Below are 20665 nucleotides of genomic sequence, written 5' to 3'. Positions count from 1 at the left end.
AGTGATTTTATATTATTTCATTTACTGATGCTGAACAAAATGAAATAAGACAAAATTGCCAACAAGAATTTTACATGTTAAGGAAGGAGGAAAACACATTAGCAATTACAGCTTTTAACATTTTATAATCTGGTCCTTATCTGTCTAGTCTATCACATATCCTACAATAAGAATAACTGATTCCAGCCAAACTGTTATGTCCATTATTATTTAAGATATCAAAGTCACTACTCACCTCCTCCCCACTCTAAGTACTTGCAATCATGGCACAGGCACTGTATTTGAAAGCCTTGCAAAACAGTCCTCTTTCCTTAAAGCATTCTGAAGCCTTCTGTATAGCAGCAATGTATATTGATCTCTCCTACCTGTAGTTCTTACTATCTTTCATTCATCTGACACTTGGCATCTGTGACTCTACAACTCATTGCTTTGTGTTTTCTCTCCTCAATTAGACTTTTCAGGTACTTTAGAACTAAGTTCATGTTTGCAAATATAACAGCACAGTTTTATGCACAGTAGGTATTTAATACATTTCTGCTAAAATAGTATCTCAAACTAGACACAAATCGGTGCATACATTTTTATCCCATTTATATAAAGCATGAAAAAAGTCAAAAACATTTTTTTTCTGTTAGAAGTCAAGATAGTGATTATCCTTTAGGATAAGAGTAGTGATTATATGCTAAGTTGGGCTTCCAGCATGTTGATTTTCAGTATGTTTGGTTTGTAAAAATTCATCAAGCTCTCCCTATATATGTACACTTTTCTGTATGTATAATATAAAAGTTAAAATATTTTTAAAAGATAACATCCTAAAATTATTTATTATCAAATTTATTTTATAACAAAATATTCACCAATGTGAAATAGAAAAGTGGGCAAAATGTAAGCTTCCATAATACCTTGTCATGTAAAGATTCTTCCAGATTCTTTCTGAAAGTTTCTGATTCTTGAATTAAAACGTTCTACAGAAAAGAAAAAGAACACATAAATAATAAATAAAACAGAAAATAATTAAATGTGTAGATTAATTTTTTATCACTCAAGAATCTTCTTTGATTCCTTCCTTGGTGCATCTATTTTTTCATTTCCATGGAAACCAAGTTTCAATGGAATCTTTAAACAAGACACCTTAACATTTTTAGAAATACATAATTTAAATAGGAAATGTCACTTTGTAACACTTGGATTGACAAATAAGATAAATATTAACTTTTAAGCTATTTCTGACTGCCTCTTCCCAGTCTTTTTAGAATTTGAAATAATTAGGTTACTTTTCAAATGAGAAAAAGTGAATAAAAAGCAAAATACTAGCCAAAGCTATCATAGAGAAGAATTCAGATAAACTCATTTTTACTACCCGAAGAAAGAAGAAATTGTAAGATCAGATTCTTTTAAAAGTTCAATTTCTGGATCCTTATTTCAAATACAGAATTAACAATTTCTAATAATGTTTAGATTATTAGATAAATAAAAACAAAATATTAGCTTTTTAAAAAACTAATGTTATATATCATGATGTGGAAATAACTTGCATCATAGATTTGAAAAAAATCCTTGCCATAAAAGTATTACTGTTGTAAAAGCTTTACGCTTTTCTTATAGTATTACAAAGCATGATTTAAAATAATGTATTCTTTTCAAATTTATAGAGTTAAATTAAAACAAGAGTGTGGTTATTGGCATGCATGTGGTGCTGAATGGGAAGAAGGCATGCCTTATGACTTCTTACTGGGTAAATTAATCAAACTACTTTAACATTTCATTGACACATTTTTCCTATTTTGGTTTATTGTATGGAGCAGGGGAAAATGTCTAGCTTAGGTAGCGATTGGCATTCCATCTAAATTTCCAAAATGATTTCTCCACCTAGGTTTTAGTCCCTACCTTTTTTTATACTCTGGAATTGGCAATCAGCTCACTAGATCTTGCTGGTCAGGTAGTCAGCAACTATTAATCGGATATATTAACTGTGAATGAAATTGTAGATTGTACAGAAACACTTTTTTGGAAACAATGCAGCTGAAAGTTTTGCATTTCTAAACTCTGTGGTGGGACTGACACTAGTGCTATTGGTGATATAAACTCACTCACATTTTGGCCTTTAGACTAGCAGTAGATTCAGTTACTTGAAACATTTGTGTGGTCCAAAGCAAGCCTCCCCACACACTCCAAAATACTAATTTTTGTCTTACTCTTCGTTTTTGCATACCACATGAAAGACAAATGAAATATTTTCATCACAAAAGTGCACCATGTTTTAATACCTTTGTCTTATATGATCATGCTAATATGTAAGATTTATATACCATGTAACATTTTTTATTCGTTTAAAAATTGATCTTACATATTTTTACAGAAACTATTTGTTCACTTTTAAGAATATATCAGGCTTTTTTTAAATTAAGGAAAGTAAATGGATCATCTGAACAATGCAATGATTGTAGCAGAGTGTAAAACAAACATGATCATAAGAACATAGCTGATAATCATGTGATTCTACTGGTCCTTTTACCTTCTCTTCTAGAGCAGCCATTCGTTCCTTTAAGTGTAGCTGTAAGCGTTCATTGGATTCAGTCAGAAGTCTATCCACAGTATCGGATAATCTTTTGTTGTGCTCCTCATTCATTTTCTCTCTTTGCCTAGCCTTACATTCAAAAAATAAATAAATAAATTTAACATAAAAATCACTTTAAAATATTTGGGCTTGTTTTTGTATTTTTTCTAGTTTTAAAACTGGATTTAATTTTATGTCTGTTTTGATTAAATTGGCAGAAACTTTTTTTAATGCACAGGGCATATTCATATGATTTTAAATATAACCTATAATCAAGAAACACATTCAGTTCTTGTATGTAGAATATAAATCCATAAACTGATGCTTGAGAGGGATGGTCTTAAAATACATACTCTTTGAAGTTCTTGATTTTTCTCTTCAAGTTGACCTTCTAGATGCCTCATACGTTCTTCAATGTTTCCATGTCTTTCTTCAGCCTGTTAAGAAATATGAAGAATGCACCTGACATGTAAGATACGGTTAACACTTTTCCTCTAAATAAACTGAAATAAAATGTAAAGCAAGCTACTACCAACCGCAAATGTAGTTTTCAAAAAATAAACTTTTTTTAAACAGGCAGCTGAACAGCATTGCTTGAAATGTGTCAGCTACAAAGGCCTGTTACATCCAAGCATCAGCAAAACATCGGAGTTATTTATGAGCAATGAAATCAGCCAAATGTAACATGCAGACTGTGCATGGTTTGAACACAAACCTGCCATTGTCCAATCTTAAGCTCCTGAAGCACTGAACTCCACAGATGGTCGATTATCAATAAATAAAAGTAACATAATTTTTACAAATGAAAAGAAAAACTTAGATGAATTCTATTTAGCAATAGAAAGTAAAGTCCAGTAGGACTACCTTCCTACGTATGGAGATCATTTCTTGTAGTTTAGCTTCCATAACATATTGATAATCATCAGATGAGGTAGAAGAGGTTGGATCAGACTAACGAGTCAAGGAAAAGGAGAGGGACAAAATTGAAAAATCAGAACTAAAGGCACTGACACTGAACAGAACATAGCACAGAATGCTTAAAAGAAAAATGTGACAGCAAATTTAATACTTTAATAGAATTTTATGTGGAAAGAACTACACTGATATCTGGTGAACATGATGAAGTTGATGGTTATAAGTGAAAAGTAATGATATGCTCAAATAAAAAGCTACCAACCTAAGGTATGGAAGGTTAGTGATGGCTGGCAATGAAAGACCACTACAGAATGAATTAAAGCAACTCTGAAAGAGTCATGTAATAATTGGAATTATGGGAAACCAAACACTAGAATATGTCTCTGATAGATTGTTAAAAGTTTTATATTTTGGGTTGTTTGTTTATCATATTACTTAAAAATAATGGAAACAAAGTACCTCAATATTGAGGAGTAGGCCAAGCCAATGACTCAGGTGAAATAAATTTGGAACAAAATTTATTATAAACCCAGCTCTGTAGAAATCAGAGAAAAAGCTAAGCCACGGGGTCAATTATTATGAGTATTCTCCAATTCAAGCAGGATTGTTTCCTCAGCAGCACTGGCAAACTTACAAAATGACTTCTGGTCTCTGAATACAAACTATGACTGTAGGTGTAGAACCTCAGCGCCTATACTTAGACATAGCCTTAATTCGACATTTTAAATGAAAATGATTAGAAGTCCTCAAATAAAGTGACAATAATGCTGTGAGGACAAGAAAACTTATTGTGAATTCTCCTGAATGATACTAGGGACCACTCTAAAACTGATTCTGCATTGATTTGTTGCTATGGAAACAAAATAGTGCCCTAAAGTGAATAGGCAGCACAGTGCCTTTTGTGAGCTAATGTTTGCCCAGTGCCAAGGTTAGTTACATGTCTTGGAGGTGAATGTCAGGTTACCACAGATGCAGAGTGTTCAACACATGTGACATTGCTGATAGCTGAACTGTATTAGTATGTTATGTACAGATTACATGTAAAGTTACATCAACATTTTAATCATAATTACAAGTTAAATAATCACAACAGCCAAAGTACCCTATGTCAGGATAACAAAATTTAACTCCAGAGCATATTCTATTACATTTTATAAGTTTATTCAAAAACAGTGAAATGTACTTTATGCAAATATAGGACTATATATAAATATATCATTCAGTACCTGAAAAGAAATAGTAACCTATTCATGTATTGGTTCATATGCATATGTACTATTTTATGCAACAAATTCCAACTTAATCTATAAAATAAACATTTAACGGCTGTGCTTATGCAAATAATAACTCAATATTTACATTTTGAAAGATTTTCCTTCTGATATTCTTATTTCATAAATCAGGAAAATAATGAAGAAATAACAAATAACCAATTTCTCTCCTCAACCAGAAGCAACACAGAATGCTACCATAGTCTTCAAATGCCACAAAATGATTTTATAATATTTTTTTAAAATTTATAATTCAATTAAGAATATAGTAAATGGTTCAAAATTTTGCTGAAATTATGTATTTTAAATTCTTAAACATATCTGTAATCTCTCAAAAGTACATTTTAACAAGCAGTTAATGTTATGACAATTAATCTGGTGACTGACTCAAGGTAGTCAAGGCATGAACATTTCAATTTCCAAAACTGTTTATTCAAATATACAAGTAAGTCAGTAGATCTTTCAAAGGTCCTTAAAACTTCTAGCTGTTTCCATCTTAACTACTGAAAACACACCAAACATTGTGAAAATTCACTTCAGAGATTAAACGAGAATTCTGTCATGTTTAAATCACTGTTATTGTTGATACTTTTTATTGGTACTAAAAATGAATGAAATACCTTATGGAATTCAAGATGAATTATGTCCTTGCTGAGGAATATGCATTTTAATTAAAGAAGTAAACATCATAAATCATAAGACTGGGATCCCAAAATGTTATTATTTAATTGTATATACACTCACCAAAGCCAAATTTTAAATTTTATCCCTAGCCATTATTCAATACTTCTTACTTTCTAAAAGCCTTAAATGAGCTTTAGCTACCTATTTTTACACACACACACCCCACGCTGGCAAAAAAAGATATTCTTATCAACCAAAGAATAAATTCAGACATCATCTCTAAACAAACACTGGATCAATTTGCAACCACTATTGATTTATGTTCACCTTGACCTTATGAAGACTGCAATTTAAGCAACTGGTGTAAATACTATAGTCACATAAGAACAATCTTGTATATTTTGACTCCTTGACGGGATATAGGGCTTATCTTGGTTTCACTCTTTAACGTGACAAGGCAATTTTCAAACGAGCTAAAGTTTTAGAAGAAAACTTTACAGTTTTCTTTTATAGGCAGAAATAGTTTTGAGAAGAATGTGAATATATCTGGAAATGGAGAAGCAATCAAATTTAAAGAGAGGAGGGCCAAAGAGAAGAAAACAATAGTGGCAGATTACTAAAAGTAGAAAAAATACTTATAGGCCAATTAAAATATATGAGGGATTGTTAACAATATCTTTCAAAATATAGGAGAGGGAGACTAAACTAAGCATAAATCATAAATTAGTGAGAAGTCAAAAACATTATGACGTAGAAAAGACTATGGAGATCAATAATAAGACACTGAAAAGAAATTGGAATTGAAGTAATGAATAACTAAAACCGGTTTTAGAGACAGTCCCTAAAGGTCTTGAGAACAGAGATAAAAAAATGGTCAAAAATCTTTTTAGCCATAAAGCTTGGGAGAGCAAATGAAAGACTGATCTTCAAATGTTATAAAAGGGTTACAAGCAGAGGGAGTACACTGAAAATAGAATCTCAGCACCAGAGGCGTGTGAATAATGAATTAAATATGGCGATAAGCTACAAACTGTATATCTGAAATAATGTTGATACAGAGCCAGTCAGGAGAGAAAGCAGTAAAAAGGACAAGCAGAGTGAATTCTAACATTTTCATACTTTTTAAGAGAGGTAAAACTCCTGAAAAGTGAGGAAATCAAAGGGGTCTATTCCCTTTTAATTCCCTTTCTATTCTCTTTTAAGTCCAGATGAAGTGGAATTTTAGCAATATATTATCAGGTAGGAGTGAACTGAGGAAATTACTTTGGGTGCATAAGTGAATATATGTATCAAATATGACCTCAATAAAATAAAATAGAGGGAAAAACAGATGAGACACCTATTTTAAGTTGTTTTGTTTTACATTCTAAATTAAGGATTCTTAGGGATTTTTAAAGCCTGATATGTCAAGTATTATATTTTAAATTATGCTTTATTCTCAATCCATCAGAGGTTAATCTGGGGCAATTTTTTGCTGAATTTTAAATTGTGTTTTTGGGGGAGAGATTCCAGACTTTCTTGTAGTTTACTTATGACACTATTGATTATTTTACACTAAAATATTACAAAAGTTACTTTTATTATTTAGCCACTTGCCTAACTCCCCCTAAAATAGTTCAGTTCAATAAGATAACTCTTTATAAAAGTTCTTTATATTCCTCAAATGAAAAGCCTAAGTATACATATCTTAATCCATATTATAGTAATTTTAAATGTGTTTGCAAGAAAAAAATAGCATACTACTACTACTATGTTTGCACTTTTTATATAATTTCAATAATATTTCTAAAATTAAATAAGTTTATATTTATTTTAGAAATCACACATCTCTGAAATTTCCAGAGTGGTTTACGGCATGGTCTGTGACTATGGAAGGATCCAGATTGTATCACCCTAATCAGACTAAAGTTTCATTCAGCTAGTTAGTCCAATACTCTACAACAAACTATACCAATACTTTCTGCTTTGTCAACTGTTTGTCTTTTCACTACCTGTTTAACTACCCTATTTTAACTAATAGGCAACAGTTTACTGTTCCTCTTTAATTATTTACTTTTCCAAAAGTAACTATATGTGTCTACTTTTATTTTGTTGCATCAATTGTTTTGGATAATCCCTAATGCCAGAATTTATAACTTGCATTTCATGTATCTATCTGACCCGTTTACTGCAGTGGTGTGGAAAACAGCACATGGTAATGACTGTGTGAACATCTAAAATGTGTGTAAATTTTTGAATTGATATTAAAAGTCAAACATGCTTTTAGTGACAAAATCTGTACTTTCATTCTAGTGACATGTGACTTTCAAGCAATGCCATTCCATTTGACTGTGAAAGGTAAGAATAGTCGTTTTAGCATTATAATGGTTGCTAAGTTCTAAAATATGCATATAATTGCAGAATCTAATGTCCATAATATAGCAGTTAATTTTGAACATTCTTCAGAATATTATTGATTTTAATTGGTTCAGAAGAAATTACAACTATTAAAATCACTTTCTGACTATTTAATGGCTTTAGACTTCTACAAATCTATTGTCTAACTTCTAACAAAATTTTTTCATACCATAGTCAGAAAGGAATCAACTGCTTATGGTATCTCCTACATTTCTAATACTGTACAATTTATGCTAAGCTTACTAAATTATTTTGTCTCATGTATATCCATATGTGCAAATATAACCATGGAAAATTAACTCTAAGGATGTGATATTTTGTTCGTTTTTGTTAATGTTTAAATAGGCAAAGGAATCATCATATCATATGTATCAGTCATTCATTTCAACATAAATATGTGTAACATAAAAATTCATCTAAATAACAGACCAATAAAGATTAAATAAACTTAATCTTCATAAAGCCTAAAGAAAATCTTCATGTATTCCATTTTGATTACTAGTCATTTCTATAAGTATATCTAAGTTGACCAACTGTTTTATTGCAGTACCTTTGTCAGGGCTGCAATTCTCTGAGCCAGTTCAGCCTCTACTTCAGGTAAGGTCTCAGCTTTTCTCATAGTTTGCTGCAACTTTTGCTCAGCTAGCTCAAGACGCTCTTGTAACTGTCTATTCTTCTCTTCCATCTGAAATCGGGACGAAAAAAGAGACACTTAAATTGTCACAGTTAGGATAGCAAACACCAGTCACCAGGGGCTGTGGGCTTCAAGCCACTCTTCTAGAGTTAAAATAAGCTACTACTACCATACCTACTGTGCAAAGAGATTATTGTTCTCATGTTTTCATATATTACTTATCCATAATCCTTAATAAATTCAGCACATTAAAAAAAGAAAACCTTTTACTGACGGCAGCAAAAAGAAAAGAAGTTAATAGTGAGTATTAACCTGGACAAATGGAATACAACTTAGTACTAAGACTTCAGATACACTGTAATAGCAACATACTGAAAATCATAACATTAGCTGGAGTAGGAGAGGGAATGTAGCATAATGATTGAGAGTCCAGGCTCTAGAGATGAAGTTGGAAGACTTTTCCTGTGAAGGCCAGATGGTAATTATTTTAGGCTTTGTGTATCATAAAGTCTCTGTTCCAACTATTCAATTTTACTGTTGTAGCACAAAAGCAGTCATAGACAATGATTAAATGAATGGGTATGTCTATGTTTCAATAAACCTTTATTTATAAAACAGAGCCATAGTTTTGGCACATGGGCCATAGTTTGCCCACTCCTCCAGAGCCGAATAGACCTAGGTTTCCATTATTGACTCTGCAATTACCATATGTGTGACCTTAGGAGAGGATTCATGTCTCTGAACCTTAGTTTCCTCAGTATAATAATTGTACTTACTTTACTCCTCGATATAATAATTGTATAATAATTATTACACTTTACAGTATAATAATTGTACTTACAGGTGGTGGTTGGATTTAAGTGAGGTAATACATGTAAACTGTTTAGCACAGTTTCTGGTTCATGTCTAGATACAAAGTAAATATTAGTCATTATTTTTATTATTATTAAGATAGATTTCTAGATTACACACTGAAAATCACATCTGTTTAGTTAGCTTGGTTATACATTTTAGAGAATGATTGATTACCAAAGAATACCATATTTTATTTACTCCATGTTTTGTGAGAATGGTGAGAACACACCGACCAGAACAAAACCAAGATAGAGATACTGAACCTGCCGTAGGATGGCCTCTTTATTTGCTAACTCATTTTCTAGTTTGTCATTCATGTCATGTATGGAGGTAGATTCTCTCTGAGCACTGAGGTAACGCTTCTCAAGGGTCGTGATTCTTTCTTCCATATCTTCCTTCTGTGCCATGGCCTACAATTAAAATAATTTTAAAAATCAGATTCTTAGTTTATATACTGTCTTATTATTTAAATTAAATAGTGAGCTATAAAAGAAACTATTGCTTTCTTGAGGTAAATATTCATTCCTTTCTTTTCATTAAGGGGATGCAAGATTTCATGTGAGTTTTCTCAACTTATTTGTCAGAATTCTTCTTCCATCTTGGGTTAGCAAAAAGCTTTCTCTATCTGAGAATGCAATGGAGTACATTTTAAAACTCCTTACTGTAGACTTGGTATTCTTAGAAAAGAAGTGGCAGAAAAATTAGTTCATTACACAGTAGAAATCAGTATAATTATGGGTAGAGTTGCAAATCATAAAATTGGTAAAATGGTGGCTATAGTTCCAAATTGCAAAGGGTTTTTCAAAGAAGGATAATAAATATCATCAGTACCCTTATTGTCATGTATAAGTAAGAGTAGCTCAGTGGTTAAAAGAGAAGGCAAAAATGAAAAAAAAAGTAAATTTGAATCACACTCACAAATGAATTGACAAATTTACTTTGGAACTTAACCATTTCCCTTGTTTAATTGGAATATGATATATTCCAATGAAAAAGAATTTATAGAACTCAATGAATACAAATCTCTAGGGGAAAATCAGTTATTGGTGCAAATGAAGCGATAATTTTAAATACTATATTATTAATATAATATTAACTATTATATTAAGCAATAATTTTAAACCATATAATTCATAGATAACATGGAAATGATTTTATCTTCCTAATAGCTTACATGGGAATTTATTAGTAGGTAGATAACCTACTTTTTTGAGATATGGGGAAAAATCAGCTGCAGAAGTGAGCATCTTGGGCCTGGTGTGGTTTTCTGATAATTTGGGAAGCTCCTTTGCATAAGGAGCCTGACATTGAGGAGATGGTGGTGTTTTCCATTTATTACCATCCAGGTTTCTTTGACCACTTGTTCCTAAGCAGTCTCTTTGTTACTCTCCTACAAGATCCAGAGTCAGTCCTGCCACATGCACAGAACAGATAAATTCCATTCTAATTTTCCAACAGAAATAGAAGCCCTTAAATGGACAGTCCTTCAGCTTCCTGATCTTCCTTAACCACCATCTGGAAATTTAACTACATCCACATAAATCCTTAACCTCTATCTTTTAGTTTAGAACAGGTGTTCCACCTTCTCTCAAAGTTCAGTCATTATCTGTATTCTGGGTTTTATGCCTTTTCTTTTCTTTTCTTTTTTTTTTTTTTTTGGTACGCGGGCCTCTCACTGCTGTGGCCTCTCCCGTTGAGGAGCACAGGCTCCGGACGCGCAGGCTCAGCGGCCATGGCTCACGTGCCCAGCCACTCCGCAGCATGTGGGATCTTCCCGGACCGGGGCACGAACTCGTGTCCCCGGCATTGGCAGGCAGACTCTCAACCACTGCGCCACCAGGGAAACCCTATGCCTTTTCTAATTCAGGGATTTGGTCACTTTTTCTCCTGAATTTTCAAGGTGCTAGTAGAGGTAAATCCCATAACAATAGCAAGAAGAATGAAACAGGCTTATAAAAATTTTGGTACAGATCAGAGGTGGAGAGCAGAGGAAACAGAGATGATTCAAAGAAAATAAGAATGAGAATTCTTACTCTCATTCTTAAAAATAAGAATGATAAATTATCCGATAAATTATGGACCATTGTCCATAATCTGAATTGAAATTATGAAACCAAACTGTTGGAGTGGGTGGAAAGACTTACCATAGCTTTAAAAATAAGTAAGCAAATTTATTTACCAGGTAATTAATAAAATCCTAGAAAAACAGAAAGCCATACAAAAGGAAAAATTACCATTGAAAATGACTACTTGGATCATTTGTGGAATTATTTACATAGTCATAATAATGGTAACACCGAATGTGATTTTGAGATGATTATAGTGGAAGGATGGGTGTTAAGAGAAAGGAAGGGAAAGAAGAGAGTTAAAATCCTCATATAATATAACAGCAAGACATAGGATAAGTTTAAATAAGAGAAAATACCAGAAGTAATGGCTAAAAGGGTTGAAATTAAGAATTTCAGGGACTCTCCACACCTCCCCTTCCGGGAGCCTGTGCAGCCCGCCACTGCCAGGGTCCCGGGATCCAGGGACAACTTCCCAGGGAGAACGCACCGCACGCATTAGGCTGGTGCAACGTCACGCTGGCCTCTGCCGCCACAGGCTCGCCCCGCATACCCTACCTCCCCCCGGCCTGAGTGAGCCAGAGCCCCAGAAGCAGCTGCTCCTTTAACCCCGTCCTGTCTGAGCGAAGACCAGACCCCTCAGGAGACCTACACGCAGAGGCGGGACCAAATCCAAAGCTGAACCACGGGAGCTGTGCTAACAAAGAAGAGAAAGGGAAATTTCTCCCAGCAGCCTCAGGAGCAGCGGATTAAACTTCCACAATCAACTTGATGTACCCTGCATCTGTGGAATACCTGAATAGACAACAAATAATCCCAAATTGAGGAGGTGGACTTTGGGAGCAACTATATATATATATATATATATATATATATATTTTTTTTTTTTCCTTCCCTTTTTCTTTTTGTGAGGGTGTATGTGTATGCTTCTGTGTGAGATTTTGTCTGTATAGCTTTGCTTTCACCATTTGTCCTGGGATTCTGTCTGTCCGTTCTTTTTTTTTTTTTTTTACTTTTTAAATTTTTTTCATAATAATTATTTTTTATTTTAATGACTTTATTTTATTTTATTCCCTTTCATCCTTCCTTCCTCCCTCCCTCCCTCCCTCCCTCCCTCTCTCTCTCTCTATATCTCCCTATCTCTCTCTCTCTTTCTTTCTTTCTTTCTTTCTATTTTTTTCTCCCTTTTATTCTGAGCCATGTGGATGAAAGGCTCTTGGTGCTCCAGCCAGGAGTCAGTGCTGTGCCTCTGAGGTGGGAGAGCCAACTTCAGCACACTGGTCCACAAGAGATCTCCCAGCTCCACGTAATATCAAATGGCAAAAGTCTCCCAGAGATCTCCATCTCAACACCAAGACCCAGCTTCACTCAACGACCAGCAAGCTACAGTGCTGGACACCCCATGCCAAACAACTAGCAAGGCAGGAACACAACACCCCCCATTAGCAGAGAGGCTGCCTAAAATCATAATAAGGCCACAGACACCCCCAAACACACCACCAGACATGGACTTGCCCACCAGAAAGACAAGATCCAGCCTCATCCACCAGAACACACGCACTAGTCCCCTCCACCAGGAAGCCTACACAAGCCACTGAACCAACTTTAGCCACTGGGGACAGACACCAAAAGCAACGGGAACTACGAACCTGCAGCCTGCGGAAAGGAGACCCCAAACACAGTAAGATAGGCAAAATGAGAAGACAGAGGAACACACAGCAGATGAAGGAGCAAGGTAAACACCCACCAGACCTAACAAATGAAGAGGAAATAGGCAGTCTACCTGAAAAAGAATTCAGAATAATGATAGTAAAGATGATCCAAAATCTTGGAAATAGAAGAGAGAAAATGCAAGAAACATTTAACAAGGACCTAGAAGAACTAAAGAGGAAACAAGCAATGATGAACAACACAATAAATGAAATTAAAAATTCTCTAGAAGGGATGAATAGCAGAATAACTGAGGCAGAAGAACGGATAAGTGACCTGGAAGATAAAATAGTGGAAATAACTACTGCAGAGCAGAATAAAGAAATAGAATGAAAAGAACTGAGGACAGTCTCAGAGACCTCTGGGACAAATTAAACGCACCAACATTCAAATTATAGGGGTCCCGGAAGAAGAAGAGAAAAAGAAAGGGACTGAGAAAATATTTGAAGAGATTATAGTTGAAAACTTCCCTAATATGGGAAAGGAAATAGTTAATCAACTCCAGGAAGCAGAGAGAGTCCCATACAGGATAAATCCAAGGAGAAACACGCCAAGACACATATTAATCAAAGTATCAAAAATTAAATGCAAAGAAAACATATTAAATCAGCAAGGGAAAAACAACAAATAACACACAAGGGAATCCCCATAAGGTTAACAGCTGATCTTTCAGCAGAAACTCTGCAAGCCAGAAGGGAGTGGCAGGACATATTTAAAGTGATGAAGGAGAAGAACCTACAACCAAGATTACTCTACCCAGAAAGGATCTCATTCAGATTTGATGGAGAAATTAAAACCTTTACAGACCAGCAAAAGCTGAGAGAGTTCAGCATCACCAAACCAGCTTTACAACAAATGTTAAAGGAACTTCTCTATGCAAGAAACACAAGAGAAGGAAAAGACCTACAATAACAAACCCAAAACAATTAAGAAAATGAGAATAGGAATTTACATATTGATAATTACCTTAAATACAAATGGATTAAATGCTCCCACCAAAAGACACAGACTGGCTGAATGGATACAAAAACAAGACCCGTATATATGCTGTCTACAAGAGACCCACTTCAGACCTAGGGACACAAACAGACTGAAAGTGAGGGGATGGAAAAAGATATTCCATGCAAATGGAAATCAAAAGAAAGCTGGAGTAGCAATTCTCATATCAGACAAAATAGACTTTAAAATAGACTATTACAAGAGACAAAGAAGGACACTACATAATGACCAAGGGATTGATCCAAGAAGATATAACAATTGTAAATATTTATGCACGCAACACAGGAGCACCTTAATACATAAGGCAAATACTAACAGCCATAAAAGGGGAAATCGACAGTAACACAGTCATAGTAGGGGAATTTAACACCCCACTTTCACCAATGGACAGATCATCCAAAATGAAAATAAATAAGGAAACACAAGCTTTAAATGATACATTAAACAAGATGGACTAAATTGATATTTATAGGACATTCCATCCAAAAACAAGAGAATACACATTTTTCTCAAGTGCTCACGGAACACTATCCAGGATAGATAATATCTTGGGTCACAAATCAAGCCTTGGTAAATTTAAGAAAATTGAAATCGTATCAAGTATCTTTTCTGACCACAACACTATGAGACTAGATATCAATTACAGGAAAAGATCTGTAAAAAATACAAACACATGGAGGTGAAACAATACACTATTTAATAAGCAAGAGATCACTGAAGACATCAAAGAGGAAATCAAAAAATTCCTAGAAACAAAAGACAATGAAAACACGATGACCCAAAACCTATGGGATGCAGCAAGAGCAGTTCTAAGAGGGAAGTTTACAGCAATACAATCCTACCTTAAGAAACAGGAAACATCTCAAATAAACAACCTAACCTTGCACCTAAAGCAATTAGAGAAAGAAGAACAAAAAACCACCAAAGTTAGCAGAAGGAAAGAAATCATAAATATCAGATCAGAAATAAATGAAAAAGAAATTAAGGAAACAATAGCAAAGATCAGTAAAACTAAAAGCTGGTTCTTTGAGAAGATAAACAAAATGGATAAACCATTAGCCAGACTCATCAAGAAAAAAAGGGAGAAGACTCAAATCAATAGAATTAGGGGCTTCCTTGGTGGCGCAGTAGTTAAGAGTCCATCTGCCGATGTAGGCGACACAGGTTCGTGCCCCAGTCCGGGAAGATCCCACATGCTGCGGAGCGGCTGGGCCCGTGAGCCATGACCGCTGGGCCTGCGCGTCCAGAGCCTGTGCTCCACAACGGGAGAGGCCACAACAGTGAGAGGCCCACGTACCGCAAAAAAAAAAAAAAAAAAAAAAAAAAAATCAATAGAATTAAAAATGAAAAAGCAGAAGTAACAACTGACACTGCAGAAATACAAAGGATCATGAGAGATTACTACAAGCAACTATATACCAATAAAATGGACAACCTGGAAGAAATGGACAAATTCTCAGAAATGCACAACCTGCCGAGACTGAACAAAGAAGAAACAGAAAATATGAACAGACCAATCACAAGCTCTGAAATTGAAACTGTGATTAAAAATCTTCCAACAGGGCTTCCCCGGTGGCGCAGTGGTTGAGAATCTGCCTGCCAATGCAGGGGACACGGGTTCGAGCCCTGGTCTGGGAAGATCCCACATGCCGCAGAGCAACTGGACCTGTGAGCCACAATTACTGAGCCTGCGCGTCTGGAGCCTGTGCTCCGCAGCAAGAGAGGCCGCGACAGTGAGAGGCCAGCGCACCGCGATGAAGAGTGGCCCCCGCTTGCCACAACTAGAGAAAGCCCTCACACAGAAACGAAGACCCAACACAGCCATAAATAAATAAATAAAAAAAAAAAAAAAAAAAAAAAAAAAAAAAAAAATCTTCCAACAAACAAAAGCCCAGGACCAGTTGGCTTCACAGGCGAATTCTATCAAACGTTTAGAGAACTAACACCTATCCTTCTCAAACTCTTCCAAAATATAGCAGAGCGAGGAACACTCCCAAACTCATTCTATGAGGCCACAATCACCCTGATACCAAAACCAGACAAAGATGTCACAAAGAAAGAAAACTGCAGGCCCATATCACTGATGAATATAGATGCAAAAATCCTCAACAAAATACTAGCAAACAGAATCCAACAGCACATTAAAAGGATCATACAACATGACCAAGTGGGTTTTTTTCCAGGAATGCAAGGATTCTTCATTATACGCAAATTAATCAACGTGATTCACCATATTAACCAATTGAAGGAGAAAAACCATATGATCGTCTCAATCGATGCAGAGAAAGCTTTTGACAAAATTGAACACCCATTTATGATAAAAAACCTGCAGAAAGTAGGCATAGAGGGAACTTTCCTCAACATAGTAAAGGCCATATGTGACAAACCCACAGCCAACATCGTCCTCAATGGTGAAAAACTGAAACCATTTCCACTAAGATCAGGAACAAGCCAAGGCTGCCCACTCTCACCACTCTTATTCAACATAGTTTTGGAAGTTTTAGCCACAGCAATCAGAGAAGAAAAATAAATAAAAGGAATGCAAATCGGAAAAGAAGAACTAAAGCTGTCACTGTCTGCAGATGACATGATACTATACATAAAGAATTCTAAAGACGCTACCAGAAAACTGCTAGAGCTAATCAATGAATTTGGTCAAGTAGCAGGATAGAAAACTAATGCACAGAAATCTCTGGCATTCCTATATACTAATGATGAAAAATCGGAAAGTGAAATTAAGAAAACACTCCCATTTACCATTGCAACAAAAAGAATAAAATATCTAGGAATAAACCTACCTAAGGAGACAAAAGACCTGTATGCAGAAAATTATAAGACACTGATGAAAAAAATTAAAGATGATACAAATAGATGGAGAGATATACCATGTTCTTGGATTGGAAAAATCAACATTGTGAAAATGACTCTACTACCCAAAGCAATCTACAGATTCAATGCAATCCCTATCAAACTACCAGTGGCATTTTTCACAGAACTAGAACAAAAAATTTTGCAATTTGTATGGAAACACAAAAGACCCCGAATAGCCAAAGCAATCTTGAGAATGAAAAATGGAGCTAGAGGAATCAGGCTCCCTGACTTCAGACTATACTACAAAGCTACAGTAATCAAGACAGTATGATACTGGCACAAAAACAGAAATATAGATCAACGGAACAGGATAGAAAGCCCAGAGATAAACCCACGCACAAATGGTCACCTTATCTTTGATAAAGGAGGCAAGAATATACAGTGGAGAAAAGACAGCCTCTTCAGTAAGTGGTGTTGGGATAACTGGACAGGTACATGTAAAAGTATGAAATTAGAACACTCCTTAACACCATACACAAAAATAAACTCAAAATGGATTAAAGACCTAAATGTAAGGCCAGAAACTATCAAACTCTTAGAGGAAAACATAGGCAGAACACTCTATGACATAAATCACAGCAAGAGCCTTTTTGACCCACCTCCTAGAGAAATGGAAATAGACACAAAAATAAACAAATGTGACCTAATGAAACTTAAAAGCTTTTGCACAGCAAAGGAAACCATAAACAAGACCAAAAGACATCCATCAGAATGGAAGAAAATATTTGCAAATGAAGCAACTGACAAAGGATTACTCTCTGATATTTACAAGTAGCTCATGTAACTCAATAACAAAAAAACAAACAACCTAATCCAAAAATGGGCAGAAGACCTAAATAGACATTTCTCCAGAGAAGATATACAGATTGCCAACAATTACATGAAAGAATGCTCAACATCATTAATCATTAGCGAAATGCAAATCAAAACTACAATGAGATATCATCTCACACCAGTCAGAATGGCCATCATCAAAAAATCTAGAAACAATAAATGCTGGAGAGGGTGTGGAGAAAAGGGAACACTCTTGCACTGCTGGTGAGAATGTAAATTGATACAGCCACTATGGAGAACAGTATGGAGGTTCCTTAAAAAACTAAAAATGGAATTACCATAAGACCCAGCAATCCCACTACTGGGCATATACCCTGAGAAAACCATAATTCAAAAAGAGTCATGTACCAAAATGTTCATTGCAACTCTATTTACAATAGCCAGGACATGGAAGCAACCTATGTGTCCATTAGCAGATGAATGGATAAAGAAGATGTGGCACATATATACAATGGAATATTACTCAGCCATAAAAAGAAACGAAATTGAGTTATTTGTAGTGAGGTGGTTGGACCTAGAGCCTGTCACACAGAGTGAAGTAAGTCAGAAAGAGAAAAACAAATACCGTATGCTAACACATATATATTGAATCTAAGAAAAAATAAAAAAGGTCATGAAGAATCTAGGGGTAAGATGGGAATAAAGACACAGACCTACTAGAGAATGGACTTGAGGATATGGGGAGGGGGAATGGTAAGCTGTGACAAAGCGAGAGAGTGGCATGGACATATATACACTATCAAACGTAAAATAGCTAGTGGGAAGCAGCCTCATAGCACAGGGAGATCAGCTTGGTGCTTTGTGACCACCTAGAGGGGTGGGATAGGGAGGGTGTGAGGGAGATGCAAGAGAGAGGAGATACGGTGATATATGTATATATGTAGCTGATTCACTTTGTTATAAAGCAGAAACTAACACACCATTGTAAAGCAATTATACTCCAATAAAGATGTTAAAAAAAAAAAAAAGAAATTTGGACACAGTGAGGGGGGGAAAAAAGAATTTCAGGGAAGTGAGATGGGAGGTAAGTGGTGGCTTTTTGTATATGTATGTGTTTTGTGCACATGTATGTTTAGATTTGTACTCTCTTGATAGTATTTGACTTTGAAAATTATGTGTATATAAAAAAATTAAAATTAATTAAAAAGTCATAGTCTATAAAGAAACTCATCATGTTGTCCTTAGTCTCCCTGCCTCCCCCTACCTAGTATTACTTGACTAGGGAATGACACCCTGCTGCACAGAAATTTAGGATCATCCTTGAAAACTCCTCTACCCTAACTCCCACTTAATAGCCTAATCTGCCATCTTGCCATTAGTCTTTTTTCCTGATTACTTATTCCCAACCTGCTGACCAACTTGCTTCTTGACAATACCTTTGTATGTTCCCCTCCATCTTCAATGTAAAATCTGAGCTACAAAGCCTTGCAAACACATAGCTTAATGTCCTGACACTTTCTTTATGTACAATATCTCTATGTACTGAGAGGAATAGTGAAAAATTCATGTTCACTTAGGACTTGGTAACGTGATATCCTTTGTAAATAAGGTTTTACAGATGTAATCAAGTTAAGATGAGATCATACAGGATAGGGTGGGCCTTAAATCCAGTGACTGGTGTTCTTATAGGGAAAGGAAGATTTGGGGACGAAGATATACAGAGAAAAGTGCAATGTGAAAAAGGAGACAGAGATTGTCTTTATACTGCCACCAGCCAAGAACACCAAGGATTGCTAGCAACCACCAGAAGCTAGAGGACACAATGAAGAATACTTCACCAGAGCCTTCAGAGGGAATACTGTATGGCTCTGTTGATACCTTGATTTTGGACTTAGAGTCTCCAGAACTATGAGAGAATAAATTACTGTTGTTTTAAGCCATCCCTTTTATTGTAATTTGTTATGGCAGCCCTAGGAAACTAACACACTCTGCAACATTTCTATCTGGAATGAGATTTTGTTGCCTTTTTGACTACCTTAGTCTTGCTGAACTTCAAGACCAAACTAAAGACTACTTGGTTAATTATGTTAATATTAATGTTCAAATGTATGCAACAATTAATCCATCAATTTGGCAAAAATTATCCAAACTAATTTTTTTCAACATTACATATGCATCCCTAGATTTTAGCCATCCAAACAAAAGCTACTATTTAAAAAGCTTTTGCTTAAGATTTTGACTTTTTCTGTTTCCTATATTTTTTAGTCCAATGAGGGTAGAGTTTTCAATCTTAGACTATTCCTTCAAAGTGCTGCTTACAATTATTAATTCTGTATTGTTAATTTCATTTTCACACAGAACTCTAGGAATGTTATGTCAATTTTGTAGCCCAAGAAAAAAGTCTAAATTTAGCCTACATATATAAACATCTTACAAAATTATAATAGCCATAAATTCAGTTAAAGGCATACACGTGTTTCTTTAGAACATGAGCATGAAGTAGTACATACTTGCTTTAAATTCTAGTTTTTGATACTTATTAACCCTGTTATGGGTAAACACTGCTTAGCTTTTCTAAACTTCATGTGCTTTCTTTTTTCTTATATATTTTTTTTTTCGGTTTTTGGTTGGGATGTTAATACATGACATTGTTGTGATATATTTTAAGTGCTTTGCATGATGTCTTATGTACAATATACACTCAGTAAATTCTAGCTTCTTTTTTATTATTCTTTTTTATTACCATGTACAATACACACTAAATAAATAATAGCTTTTTATTATTATTTATGTATTATCTTTTTCTTACTATTATGCCTATAATTAGCTGATCTGACAATGGCGTATATTACATATAGGAGTCATTGGATGTGACTTTCGTATTTCATTTTTAATTCAGTGATTCATATGGGAGATTCAATTTATAACTGCAGGCTGTGTTGCCAAGAATAAATTTTGAATTTACATGTTGGAGAAGTATCTTTTCGCTGTG

The 20665-nt window shown here is 34.8% G+C and overlaps 1 protein-coding gene across 7 annotated transcripts in view; it reads right to left on the bottom strand.

Moving 5' to 3' along the window:
- PPFIA2 (PTPRF interacting protein alpha 2) overlaps positions 1-20665 on the bottom strand; it is a 473000-nt gene that overhangs the window by 95362 nt on the left and 356973 nt on the right. For all 7 annotated transcript variants that reach the window (XM_065886832.1, XM_065886829.1, XM_065886826.1 and 4 more), the window contains 5 exons: positions 9517-9663; positions 8315-8449; positions 2911-2994; positions 2516-2647; positions 903-965 (listed from right to left, as the gene is read on the bottom strand). In XM_065886832.1, coding sequence (XP_065742904.1) covers positions 903-965; positions 2516-2647; positions 2911-2994; positions 8315-8449; positions 9517-9663 — 561 coding nt within the window. The remainder of the gene's footprint in view (positions 1-902; positions 966-2515; positions 2648-2910; positions 2995-8314; positions 8450-9516; positions 9664-20665) is intronic.

The sequence above is a fragment of the Phocoena phocoena genome, chromosome 11 (assembly GCF_963924675.1).
Source record: "Phocoena phocoena chromosome 11, mPhoPho1.1, whole genome shotgun sequence".
In the NCBI taxonomy this organism is placed as follows: domain Eukaryota; kingdom Metazoa; phylum Chordata; class Mammalia; order Artiodactyla; family Phocoenidae; genus Phocoena; species Phocoena phocoena.
This window is presented reverse-complemented; position numbering and strand designations above follow the sequence as displayed.